Here is a 13545-nt window from a genome sequence, read left to right as displayed (position 1 = left end):
GAAATAATACCTCATTATTAAGGACCTTATTAATATAAGGTTGTGTTACGTATCAGAAAAATATATAACAAATTGTATCCTCATTTAATGTTTACACGAATTTCCAAAGCGTTGTATCAGCTTTCAAGCACCTTAAACGCCTACTTTGTCTTTTGCAACGCTAGATTTTATGGCTCTTTTGCCATGTTAAGATTTAGAGAAGAAGTTAGGCAACAATAAACTTGTCTTGTTAACCAAAGAGGTAAATTTAATTAGTCACGACTATATTAACCATTAATGCATTAAGTTTCAAATGGTTTCATTTATTTTATTTACGACTTGTCCAAAATTTGAAGAATTATTTCATACAGTCGCTCACATTCCCTTCACACCATTTGGAATCACTATCTTTGGTATAAAACTATCTGACATATCTGGAAAATTTTGTTTTGCTTTAAATAATTTGCTGGCACGCTTAAATTTAAATTGAGAATATTTCTAAGTATTTTGAAACAATTTAACATACAAAGAAAAAAACTACCTTCATTTTAATGAAAATTTAACCTTAAATATCATACATTTTGATTAAAAAACGGAAAGGGTATCTATTAGGAGTTATTAATATTACATTATGTCGGAAAAAATAAAAATTAAGATATTAATTAAATTATTTACAAATTTACATGGCATTTTGTAATATTAAGTAATCAGCATACGAGTATTATAGTAGTTTGAAGTTAACATTAACGGATATAGCTCATTCTAAACAAGGATATTAGTTGTTCAAGGTATGCATATGAGAAACGTTTGGGTTTAAAATGAATGAAGAAGCATTAAAGAATTTAATTAAAACCTTTAAACAGAGAAACATACGGAAAGGACACTCGCATATCTAGTTGACGTTTCTTCAGGCCATCTTCAGAATTCCGTTCTCAGGGAAAAGCGGAGAAAAAATGTATGTAAATAAGGGAGAATAGGAAATGAACAAGGGGGTGAGAGGAGATTTGTAGGTGGCTATTGAATGGTTTCATTAGGCTGAGTTGATCACTGGAGGTTTAAATGACCGAAGCCTCCAGATACCGTGTGCTTTCAACATTAATGCAATTATTTTTTGCAATTAATGCAAGTAATTATTGAAAAGATTTGCAAAAACACTTTAAAATCTTCAAAGACTACCCTTGGACCTCAACACATTTTTTCAGTGACTCTGCCATGACCGATACGTACCCTGGAAGCCGTCTTCTGGGACCTCTCGCAAGGTCTTCGTCACGGCTGATTGGATCTCTTCTATGGACGAAAAACGGGTTTCTTTCAGGGTTGCCTGAATCCGAAGGAACAAAGAGAAGTCTGCTGGATCGACATCAGGACTATTGAGAGGGTTGGGCAGCGTTGGCACCGGGTGTTGTGCCAGGAACTCGTAGCGCGTTGTGGCAAGGCGTGTTGTCGTGATCGAGTTGCCAGATAGCGGATATATCTTTTATCGTCCTGATGACCCTTTTTAGGACTCTTTCCGGCATATCCACGTAGTAGGCAGCATTAACTGTCTGTCCTTGAGGAACAAACTCCTTATGGACTTTGCCTTTACTGTCAAGAGAGACAATGACCGCGCAGAGGTTTACAATAGCTGTCGTCCTGTCGCTTTAATAGCTTAAAGAACACTGAAACTGGTTTTGCGGTAAAGTTTAGCGTCTCTTCCACCAACTCCAAGTGGTTTAATTCCACTTCAACAAATAGGATCTGTGAGGAAAATTCAATTGCATTACTTTTGGAACGCACCTTGTATGCGATATCTTGCATTTTCTCACCTCTATGCTACGTTTGGACTTGGGAAGGGTTTCAATTACCGAAATTGAAATAGTCATCAAAATATTGGGCATGGGAGCAGTGTGGGAAGCAATGGGATAATTAAAGAATGTTGGAGATTAAGTGGAGTAGCGGTGATTGTTCATTGGGAGTGTCACGGGTCAAATTTTTAATTTTTTATTAGGAGCAGAGGTAGTAAGCTGTCATAGATTCATTAAAATTAATTTTATTAAACCTAATGTAAAAGTTTATGCCAATTTATGACCAATGGAGCCAAAAATGAAGTCATTGCTAATAAATTTTGCCCCATGTCATACGGCAAAAATATACAATAGCAAGGTTTGGGCACCCATGATTGAAGTCAATCACTCATTTTAGAGGAGCAAAGACTGCGAAATTTAAATTACATATTTTACTCTACAATACTTGTAAATTATAATCCTTATGGAATAAGGTAGAGAACGTGCATAACTAACTTAGGAATAGTTTACCTTAATGCCTTAATATTTTGGATCTCCTCTTATGAGACTTAAGGACGTTGGCCTCATCTACCGGTGAGTAAAGGCACTGTTTCTCATATGCAACTGCTTAGAGATTACTTTTCCCATCCTCTAACTCAAATGTACCGGTAATGTCGCTCAAAGGGTGAGAAAGAAGTAGCTTGAGTTGCCTGCGACGGTGTAGCTGCAAATTAAGGGCGAGGAGGAGTTTGCAGAGAAATGAGGCGTGATGGAACTTGGCGGGAGGAATGTTGATTAAGGGAAAGGGTGAAAGTAGTCGAGGAGGGATGCGCAAAAAAATGAAGTAGGGGAGACGAGTGGGAGCGTGGGGGTAAAGAGGTCTGTAATTGAGACTCACCGGTCGCCCGTTGACGAGCCACGTGATGTGCGCGGGTGGATGTGAGGGAGAAGACGTGCAGTTCACCTCGAGGTTCTCACCCACCACGTAAGACGTCTTGCGACCCCACACCTCCGGGTCCTGAGCCTGTCGCTCTGCGGTGAAAGAAGAGAGAAAAAATGAGAGGAAGCATGCAATCAAAAGGTGGTCACGTGAAAGCTCGGAATACGCACACAAAAGCAAAACACGTGAGCGAAAACTTTTCGTTAAATTCAAATGTTACTTTCCAAAGAGGGCCTGATATGCTATCCAAATAAATTTACGAATCAAATGTAATCATTGGATTGCAAACTTGTACTTAACATACACCTAAGTTTGTCCTTTAGTAGAAAGGCCACAGTAGATACTGATGATTAGTTTCACACTTCACCAAGTGATCAACTTGAAGAAGTGTGCAAAGATATTTTTCTACAATCCGACTAATTTAATTATGTACACCACTAGGCGTAAATAAAGGTGGACTAACTTGGCAGATTCCACTGACCTGATTGATTCCACCTAAATCTGTTGCCTGATTAATTTCACCTAATGCTGTTGCCTCATTGATTCTACCTGATACAAATGCTAGTGGAATCTGATAAGTTAATTTCTCTTCATATTCGCCTAGTATGAAAGACTACGGAAAAGTAACGCCTTGTACATTATCATATAAGTACCGCAAGTTTGAAGAACAACAATACGATATATGCATCAGGTTACACGGGGTTGACTTCATGCATTCGGTTATCTTTCTTTCCATAAATACACGTTTAAATCCTTAACCATGAAGCATGAGGCTTAAGTGTGCATGAAGCTGGCCGGAAAGCCTTCCTTGCAAGAGAAATATGGCAGCATAAATGTCACCGACGTTTCTCATGCACGCCTTTGAAAGTATGGAAAAAATATCTGAAAAACTTGAAGGTTGTAAACATGATAGGATCTTTGAGTATGTGACTTGTGAGAAATAAGATTGTCAATTCTGCATCTCATTTTCTACTATAGCTAAACTCATTTCTTGAATAAACTCACCGTGTTAGATGGTTTTATCACGTTGTGTTTTCCCACGCATTTTGCGACCAAGTCAGTAAAATATACCAATTCATGTCTCATATGTCATGAAGATAATCAGCGAGGAATATTCTACTCTCTCTGATATGAAAATACTTATTCCAGGTTTAATAATCGTTATCCCAATCTTGTCACAGCAGTTCATAGTGAACAAAGGTCACCCTCTACTATTTTTAAAGAGCTTTGCATAACTTGACCTTTTGCGAGAGTATTCAGGATAAAAGCGTTTTGGGATTACTTCTAATTTAGCGATGAATATCTTGATAGAAGTCATGAAGTTCAGCTAACGAGTACCTTCAATATTTTTAGGGAGCAAACAGGACCAACTATTTTTAAATGGGGACATCCAATTTCCGTCCGCAGGGCTTCTCGCTTTTTAAATTAATGGATGACAGAGCGGAAATTTAAAATATTTGAGAAAACAGTCTCACGTGACTTCCGACGGTGATGCTCACAAAATGGTGACGTTATGGGGTCTCAAAGCCGTACTTACTTCCAGTCGGGAGATGAGATGACGAGATAAATATGAGTACGTACTTCCAGTGAATAATCGGGACTGAATTTATTTGCGAAGAAAAAAAAGAAGCGTGGAGAATAAAGGGATCTCTGTGCATCTCCCCGGTAGCCGAATGGATTTATTGAACTCGCGATATGGCCATGCACCACACAATTTGTCCCCTCTCCTTACTTTTTTCTTCTTCTTATTTTCGCTTTTCCGTCCTTTTAAACTTCACCCGCCCCAATAAAGATAATATTTCGGGTCGTGGGATGCTGTGGGAGGTTTGAGAAAGAATGAGCGGAGGAGGGAGGGAGGTCTGAGGGATGCCGGTCCAGGGGGAGAAGCGACACACTCTCCCTCTTCCCCTCTCATCCCACCTGCTTTTCTTTTTTCCATGCCACCCAACCGCCAGCCCCCTCCCGTTTTATCGCGAGACAAGCTGAAGTATGAACCCATTTTAAGGAAGAGAAAGCGCACAAATTTATTGCTCAAGAGCACGTCTCTCCCCTTCCCTTCCCCGGTCTCATCCTGCTCTCCCCCTCTCTAGCTCCTCTCGACGGGACTGGAGAAATTGAAATTCTTCGCTTTGAAGAGAGAAGGCGTGGGAGGGAGTAAGGACGCGTGAGCGGAAGGGAGGTGGTGAGAAGGGGAGAGGGGACCGTGGGCGGAGAAAGATAGAGCCGCCAGCCGGAATACGGCGACATTCCAAAAATTCTCCCAGCTTCCGGCACAAGGGTTTTTTTTCTTCTATCCAACACCGCGTTTACTTGCAGGGTTGTTGCGCCTGCAGCTTCCACGTCTTCCTGGGTCTAGTTTTTTGAGATACACGAACACGTATAGTAGCTTCTTTGTTAGTTTTGTATTTTTGTCAGGAAGCAATGATGGTTTTTTTTTCATGGATATAACCATATCCGCAGATCTCGTTTCAAGGGTCACGTTTTAGTTTGTCGTATCTGAGAGGAGAGATCTTAAAAAAAGTCTCGTTTGGGACATTTGAATGCCATTGGTGAAGTCATCGTTGCACGTTTCTCATCCAACTGAATAGTAGCCCAAATCTATCTTTTGCGTGTCATCTGTGATAGAATATCTTGGATACAATGCTAGTTTTTATGCATAGAATCAATAAATTGATGCATTATCGTTATTCTCTCGATTTTACTATGGGAGCTAATGGTGCATCAAATGGACTTTGAGAAGTAGACGGTTCAAAATTCGATCCAATGTTGTTACACTCCACGTTGTTGCATTTATCAGTTATCTAAAGTTTTTCTCATAATCATTCACACTAGATCAATCTAGAAGGAAACTTACATGCAAAAAGGAACAGAAATCCGAGTAGTACATGTGGAATGCTTAAAAATATTATGCTGAATATAGTATCATCTGATTCTATATAAGGAGAGCCAAGATTACGTATGGAGATAAACCGATCACCGGTTGCGTGTTTGTGTGGTAAAATATGACTATTCAATTCGAGACCACCGGAGTCTATCTCTACTTCTCAAAGCTCTCAAACTCTCTTAGAAAACTTAGAAAACTAGAGATATAACGATTTTTCCTTCTAGGTTGTCGCAAAGGCGAGCGGTTCTATGCAGACGGTCTCAAAAAGAACATTTGGCCCGACAAAATTGCGGCTGTTGAGGTTGTATGTTATGTATATCGTTAAGATAAATAAGAATTCTTTGGAGGCAGAAAATAATTAGGCAGGAATATCAGCGTGCTCTTAAAGTAAACCAACATGTGAATCTGAGGTGAAATTCCTTCGAGGAAGATGATTTTTGCACTAGAGTAGGTTCGACATATCACAACAATGCAGGATTAAGGCACCTTCATTCTTTCACGTCCAGAGGATAATACCAATGCCTTCATAAAGCCGTAGAAAATATGAAGTAAAATCCAAATCTGGGAGGCTCACGACTAGTGGGTGAAGTGAATAACGTACCGTTTATGGGTAATTAAGTATAAATGCTTAAAATTCAGCATCCTTTCTCTAAAACACCACAAATGGATAGGAATGAATTTTTAAAAGCAATCTTTTGGCTACGACATCGGCGCTAGGGTAAGAGATCATTGATCTGGTCGCAGCAAAAACCAAATACAGATTCTGTAGCAGGCCCAGATGAGGGACATCGGGAGGGGGGTGGCTGCCTCCGTGAAAATATAATTATGAAAATTTCGTGGTAAACTGAATAGAAAACTTCTTAATATACTGAAGTGCCCATGAGAAAATTTAATCCAATTGACAAAGTAATTAACTTTTTCAATATTGAGCTACAGTAATCCCTAAACAATTTTTTCAACACTTTCTAGCACATTTTATCGAATCTGGAAGTGCTCACTTTTGGGAGATAACTTAGGGATTCTACTGGAAACAATTAGATGATGCGTAAGATTAAAAAAAATATTGACCACGTAACCTAACTCTGCTATATCAGGATGGAGGTACCGAAATATATTTTAATGCGCATTACTAATTTTATCCTGTACATGCAGAAATGCTTAATATGTACTCTCACTTACTGCGTCTCTCTCCATATCTCTGTTTCACACACACGTTAGTGCATGAAAAAACGTGGATTCTTAAATTATAACTTGTTAGTGAGCAGTAAAAACGACAACTATTGGCATGAGTTATGAATTCCATTCCGAAAATGCCTGCTTAAAATATTATTAAAATAAAATAAATTGCTATAACTAAAAATGATGCGTGTTACATGGAAAGGAGTGGTGATGGAGGAGGAGAAAACATCGTACTGTGGGAAACGAAATAATGGACCTTAGTCCTTAATACTACTACTTATACTCTGCTCGTTAATTTTTCATAAAGATTTACTCGTCACACTTATAGGCTTACGCTGATCGTTTTAAATGAAGCATATTGTCCATAAAATGAATAATTTTGGGCTAACTGATGCTCATTTATCCGCAAACGTCAGTGTTTCATTATTTATGAGTTTGTTTGTATATTTTGTCAGTATATGCTATAGAGTGGAACTGCCTCTTTACAATCTTTTCAAAAATTCTCTTTCCACCCGTCTCGACCAAAGGGGTTAGCAGCAGGCGGTGAGTAATTCAGGTCAGAGACGATCCTCCCGGCCCCATTCTCACCTTCTCGCATTTCACCGCAGGGGTGGCGATGGGGTCAAGGTCAGTTTTTAAATGAGAGCAGCTGCTGTTGGAGACGAAGGAATGAACCAGTAGGGATTGAATTTACTGCTTTGCCCACTCAAGGCGCTTCATCAAGTTCGTGGGAGGGCCTCAGGACCAACGGAAAGGCGGTGGCACTCTGTGCACCTTTCTCTACCACCTCTCTTTACGTTTCCTTCATCCTGCCAACGTTTCAATACTAACTGGTGGACTAGTCTTCTCTCGTGCGTCATTTATGCGATGAAAACATTCTTCCTGGCTTCAAGTAATCTAAATTAAACATGAGAGAAATTCATACAAGTCACCCACTACTAACGTGTGGGCAAGGGAAATACGGAGGAAGGTTCAAGGAAGGGTTTCGGAGATCCTATTTCTCACGTTGAAGTGCTCAAAATGACTAATCTGCAGTTCTTTCACGACAGTTTTAATACTTCGCCAAATTTAAGTAATTCTTTTATTTGTAACAGGATGATATTCTAACTTAGAGCTAAATAATATTTTCTAAGATCACTGGCCTAGTTTAGAAATTTATGAGAAACAAAAAAATGACTACTGCTCTCTATACACGTGTATAAAAGATATTTGAGTTTGAGAATTCACTGGAAAGGAGATTTTAGATATGGTTACTTGATTCCTTTTTTAAATTACTAATACGGTAAATTTCAGGAATTATATTAATTAAACTCTACTGCTTTATGCACATCTGCAACATTTTTGCCATATGCATGCCATTTCGCCATGAGCATGATGGTTGAGTATAGGGAATTGTAGGGAGAAATCGAAACAAAAGCATTTAGGATGGGTGAAGAGCATTTCGATTAGCGATGGAATGTTGGTGATCGTGGTTTTGGGGAAATATTAGGCTAGCGAGCTAGGGGTTGGAAAAAGGATTGGAATATTGGACGGAATGATGGGAGTTATAAGCACGAAAATATAAGCAGGACTAAAGAGGGAACTATTTTAATTTGGGGTTAGGTTGTCTTATGTGGAGGCTAAGAAATGCAGGTGTGCTACGTTTGTGGCCATCCAAAACTTATATTTAACCGTAGGCTACCAAAAATACCGTTGTATGGTAAGAAAAACGTCAGGTGATGAAAAGAGGGAGGGGTTAAGAATGATAGAAATAGCGGCTGTAATCAATCTTAAGATTACCACATTAACAAACACTCTACTAAACCAGAATTGCTTGAGAAAGAAGAGTTCGGAACGGTAGACGAGTGGCAGTGAGACAGCAAGACTTGATGGTATAACGGGGGAAAGGATGGTAGGGGAAATCTTGTTAGAATGCGCAAAAGAAAGGAGACGATATTCCTTCAACCGGATAACTTAATTTTACCCCAATTTCTATCGCCTGAATCAGTCCGTGCTGTTACGCGTCTCATTAATCAAGGCCGCTCGTGCTAGGAGGAGGAGAGAGAAAGAGGGACCCTCTCAAGAGGCGTTGCTTCCCGCATTCCTCGGGAACGGCGGCGGCTGAGGCAAGTTTTGGTCGTATATGCTGCGTCTTTCGGGGCGTGCGTATACATACGTGCGAAATCCAGGAGAGCAAGATGTCGTCGGGAATTCGTGTCGTTTTCGGTTGGTGGTGTTTAAGTAGGGAACGCGAAATGTAAACGTCGCCGAGAGAATGTGTTTCACTGCACTCGGGAGTGACGCGTAATGTTGCCATAAATATTTCCCGGACTTTTCCCCGCAACAAGGCATCCGGGGCGTTATTTCCTCTCAAGTGATGCATTTTACGGCACAATGGCACACTCAAATGATAAATCACAGCTCTTCCGGAGCGAGATCATTGTGATCGCAGGAATTTTAAAAATATGTCGGGTATTCTGCTCGAAAAGTATGTCTTGTCAGGTAGAACTCATGATTCTTAGTTGATGAAGTTGGAGATTTTGTGTTTAATCCGATATATGTACAACGAGTGACTTCAATCTGCTTTATTTTGACGTAATAAGTGTCCCATAGATATGCTAAAATGTCGACGTTACTACCCGATCACAGTTTTTACCAGTTTAATTACAACCAACAGTTTTTCTTGACACATGAGTGAAATGTTAAATGTTCCACTGCGATAACGTTATTACTGTACATTTAATTACATTCATATATATATATATATATATATATATATATATATAGTTATGACGGTGATAAGAGTCTTAAATATATTAAATCCGTTATTTCCGTAGTTCGTAGCTTAATCAGCTTGTTAAAACCACAGGTATTGCAATTTTCCACTAGATATTTTATTTCAACACTACCGGTTTCGATGTTTTCACATCATCATCAGGTGTGAGCACAAGTGCGTATCTTCTCCACATATATAGTTGCATACAAGGGGTGGGGGGTTTAAGGGGGGGGGAAAGGAGGGGAAAAAAAGGGGGACAGGGGAATTCCATGAGGAGAAAGGATGAAAAGAGGGGTCAAAGAAGCGGGGAGGAACAGTGGGAATTCCATGGGGTGGGGGGTTTTTTGGGGGCAAAACTGAGAATTAACAATACGACCGCCGGATTGGCACAGGTAATAATTATTCTTTATTTTATTACCTGTGCCAATCCGGCGGTCGTATTGTTAATTCTCAGTATTGCCCCCAAAAAACCCCCCACCCCATGGAATTCCCACTGTTCCTCCCCGCCTCTTTGACCCCTCTTTTCATCCTTTCTCCTCATGGAATTCCCCTGTCCCCCTTTTTTCCCCTCATTTTTCCCCCCCTTAAACCCCCCACCCCTTGTATGCAACTATATATGTGGAGAAGATACGCACTTGTGCTCACACCTGATGATGATGTGAAAACATCGAAACCGGTAGTGTTGAAATAAAATATCTAGTGGAAAATTGCAATACCTGTGGTTTTAATATGTTACGCTTCCACCATATCACGCCTGAGACCTCATCATTCGTTAATCAGCTTGGATGCTTAAAGTTGAGACTATACTCATCGGTTCTACAATAAACACTGAAATCGAGAACCGTGTGTTTTATTTAATAACTGATATACTCGAGCTCTTAAAATATAAAACTGACTTTAGTTAAGGTTGATAACTATTTTCAATACCTACACATATCTCCTTTGCTAAATTTACTCCAAATTTAGCTAATTGGTTTTGCATTTGCTTCAAACAAATTATTTGTTCTTTATCGGCCAATTTTAAAATATGTTTTAAAGTAGAACCAACGAACGAGAAATTATCGAATGAATAATTAAAAATATTCGTATTTTCTGTAGAAAAAGTGTATATCTCATTCGAATTTGCGCCTACAGCTGTGTTGAACAAGGCTAATAATAGTTGGGCAACAGTTGTACGATTGTCAATTGTAGGCAAGTCCTCTGTCTCTCGTTCCTATTCTGTGTTAAGAGAAGCAAATCAACGAGATTATGGCAAAAGAAGCGTCAAAAACGTGTTTTGCAAATGCATAATGAGCCATAAGCAGCGGAATGATTGCAACAGGGAAGAAAAACGCCCAATTTTAGACGGTCCCTACGAACTGCGTCATAGTCACCGATTTCGAAAGAAGTAAATTTCGTAAAATGATAGCGTACTAAGTTGGTCTAAGAGATAATTTTTATCACGTGCGTAGGGAGTTCGCCTTTTTAAAGATTGTTTTTACACTCAATTTTTCTTATGATAAAAGTCCATGAGCAAATAAAAACTCCATTTAATATAATCTTAACATATTTACCTTTTAGGGTAAAGTGTTCTCCTATGGTTATATTTCATGAACTACTCTACAAGTGGCACGTATAAGAAAGTTACGCTATATTTTACTATTTGAATTCGCATCGATTTGATTAAGAAACTCTAATTCGTTTTTTTTCAGTATTTTAAAGAGAAACAACTAGCTGAGGGGTCGAGAAACTTAAAGCAACACGGGGATGTTGAATGTATGCTTTATAATGCCAGTAAGGTAGTTAAAGATTTTAACATTCCTGATTCGTAAATTCAAAATTTTTATTTACTTGTGAGGTGTAGTGTATCGTGAAAAAGATTTTGAAAATAAATTCAAGCATTTACAACCATAACCAAATATACCATTCTATAAAAATTGAAATGTTTAGAATTACTTGCTGCGGAACTTCCATTTCCCTTCACGTTAAAGAATACATTTTCAACTATAACCTGAAGTCAATATTCTGTTAGGGTGAGAAACAAATATTAGCATGAGTGTATACTCAACAGATTCAGGCGAGATGTAGTGGAAGTTCATCATAATGAGAAAAACAAGTGTACACTTTCCCGCAGATTTATTTGTGACATACAACGCGTTTCAGCACATCGAACTATCATCAGGTATAAGACAAAATGTGATACATTATGTTTATACCCCTTTGAGGAGAGGGGGGCGGAGAAAAGGATGAGGAAGTAGGCGGGGAAAAAGAGGGGTAATATGGAAAGTCCAGAGAAACAGAGAAACTAAAGAAATCGGGAGGTAAAAAGAGGAGGGCTTATCTGAAGTGCTTATCTCCCCTCCTCTCTTCGTCCCCTCCTACCACAGTCCTCATCCTTTTCTTCCCCCCTTTCCTCAAACAGTTATAAATATGATGTATCACAAGTTGAATCTTTTCTTGTACCGGAAGATAGTTCGATGAACTGAAACGCGTTTTACGTCACCAATAAATCCGTGGGAAAGTGCATATTTGTTTTTTTATCATAATATTAGCATGCGCATGTTCTAGTAGAAAGCTTTCTTTTTGCCGAGAATCATCAACATCTAATTTCATACTTTCAGTTAATATCGACTGAATAGTAGGATACTATTCAACAAAATGTAATTCTGATATGAAAAAAATACAGTTAAATTTTGGGTCACGAGAACAGGGCATGAATATATTTATACATAAAGAAATATAAACTCCATTTTTTTCAACCATAATGGATACCGTTGGCGAAAGTGAATATTTTTCCCTGTGAAAAAAGGAAACTCATGCATTTACTTAATTATTTATACTCCCTAATACTCTGCTTTTTTCTCCCTCAGCAGAATATAAATTGAATGAATTACCTTGCCCACAATAAACTGTCAAAACGTTGATAATTCTCAAACGACGCATTTTGTTTATTGAGCGTGTGCGCGTATCGTTCTATATCTATATCGTATAGAGTTTGAGTGAGCCATGGTTAAATACCGACACAGAGGCAACAACCAAGCAGGCACCATAATTGGGTATGGGTACATACCCATACAGGGTATGGGTATATGGCATGCACTGCGCAAATTTTAAGCATCACACAAGGCCCTTCTTAATGACTGGTGGGAAAAATTCCATTAATTCAAAAATTCCGCGAAGGTCTGCGGCTCGGACTCATACGCGAGTCCTTTGCCCGACTCCGACCCCGAGATGCAACAATCCACCGACTCGTCGTGGTATGAGTGGTGGTGGGAGGAGGGTGGTGAGGTGGGAAAGTAGGGGGAAAGGGTTGGGGTGGTTAGAGTTGCGGGGGGGTGGAGGCAAGATGGAATTCCGACGGATGGCATGTCGTTGGCGTGTTTTCGCCGCGGATGGCAGCGGAACTATTTCCACCCACTGCTCTCGTAAACGCATTTTCCCGACATTTTTCAAAAAGAGGTCTAAAAAACGCCCACGACTTCTCCTCTTCGCATCTTTTTTTTTCTTTCCATGTTGCACGAAGGATTTATGTACCTCGAATGGCAACCCAAAAAAACTTCCTACCCCTTTCTCCCTTCTCCACTGGCGTAGCTAGGTAGGAATTTTTCATGGGGGCGAAGTGAGGGTTTTTGAGGAGACGGGTCCAAACAGCTATGGGCGCTATAGGTTACGTCAGGATCGGAGACAGGCCAGACGGCAGATGGTTTATTATACAATACCAAAAATGCTGTCGAATACGTCAGGTGGCACCTAGGTGACAAGAAAAAATCACAGGACAGACGGCAACGTGGGTAGTTGAATTGTGCGGGAATGGCATGAGGCTCTCCGTTCTCCTCTGTTTCAGATCACGCGCAAAATTTCATAGGTAACCGCATCGTCATAGGAAAACGGCCACACCTTATATACAGGGGTGGGAAGTAGCCCCTTAGTGAATTTCACGTCTGAATGAAAGGATCTGTTTGAAAATTAAGTTTACGATCTTAGACCAAGTGACTGATAATTTTACGGATAAAAAGGGATTTTGTAATGAATATTGCAATGAAAAAGAATAAAGTTATTGCATATT

General features: G+C 39.5%; 1 protein-coding gene across 1 annotated transcript in view; it reads right to left on the bottom strand.

Moving 5' to 3' along the window:
* The window catches only part of LOC139699873 (uncharacterized), a 179522-nt gene that overhangs the window by 131402 nt on the left and 34575 nt on the right, over window positions 1-13545 (bottom strand). The window contains exon 2 of the mRNA XM_071598299.1: window positions 2641-2774. Coding sequence (XP_071454400.1) covers window positions 2641-2774 — 134 coding nt within the window. The remainder of the gene's footprint in view (window positions 1-2640; window positions 2775-13545) is intronic.

The sequence above is a fragment of the Hetaerina americana genome, unplaced genomic scaffold, assembly GCF_022747635.1.
Source record: "Hetaerina americana unplaced genomic scaffold, ioHetAmer1.1.p SCAF_96, whole genome shotgun sequence".
NCBI classification, from domain to species: Eukaryota; Metazoa; Arthropoda; class Insecta; order Odonata; family Calopterygidae; genus Hetaerina; species Hetaerina americana.
Note: the sequence above shows the minus strand (reverse complement) of the source record. Positions and strands in the feature narration are given on the sequence as shown.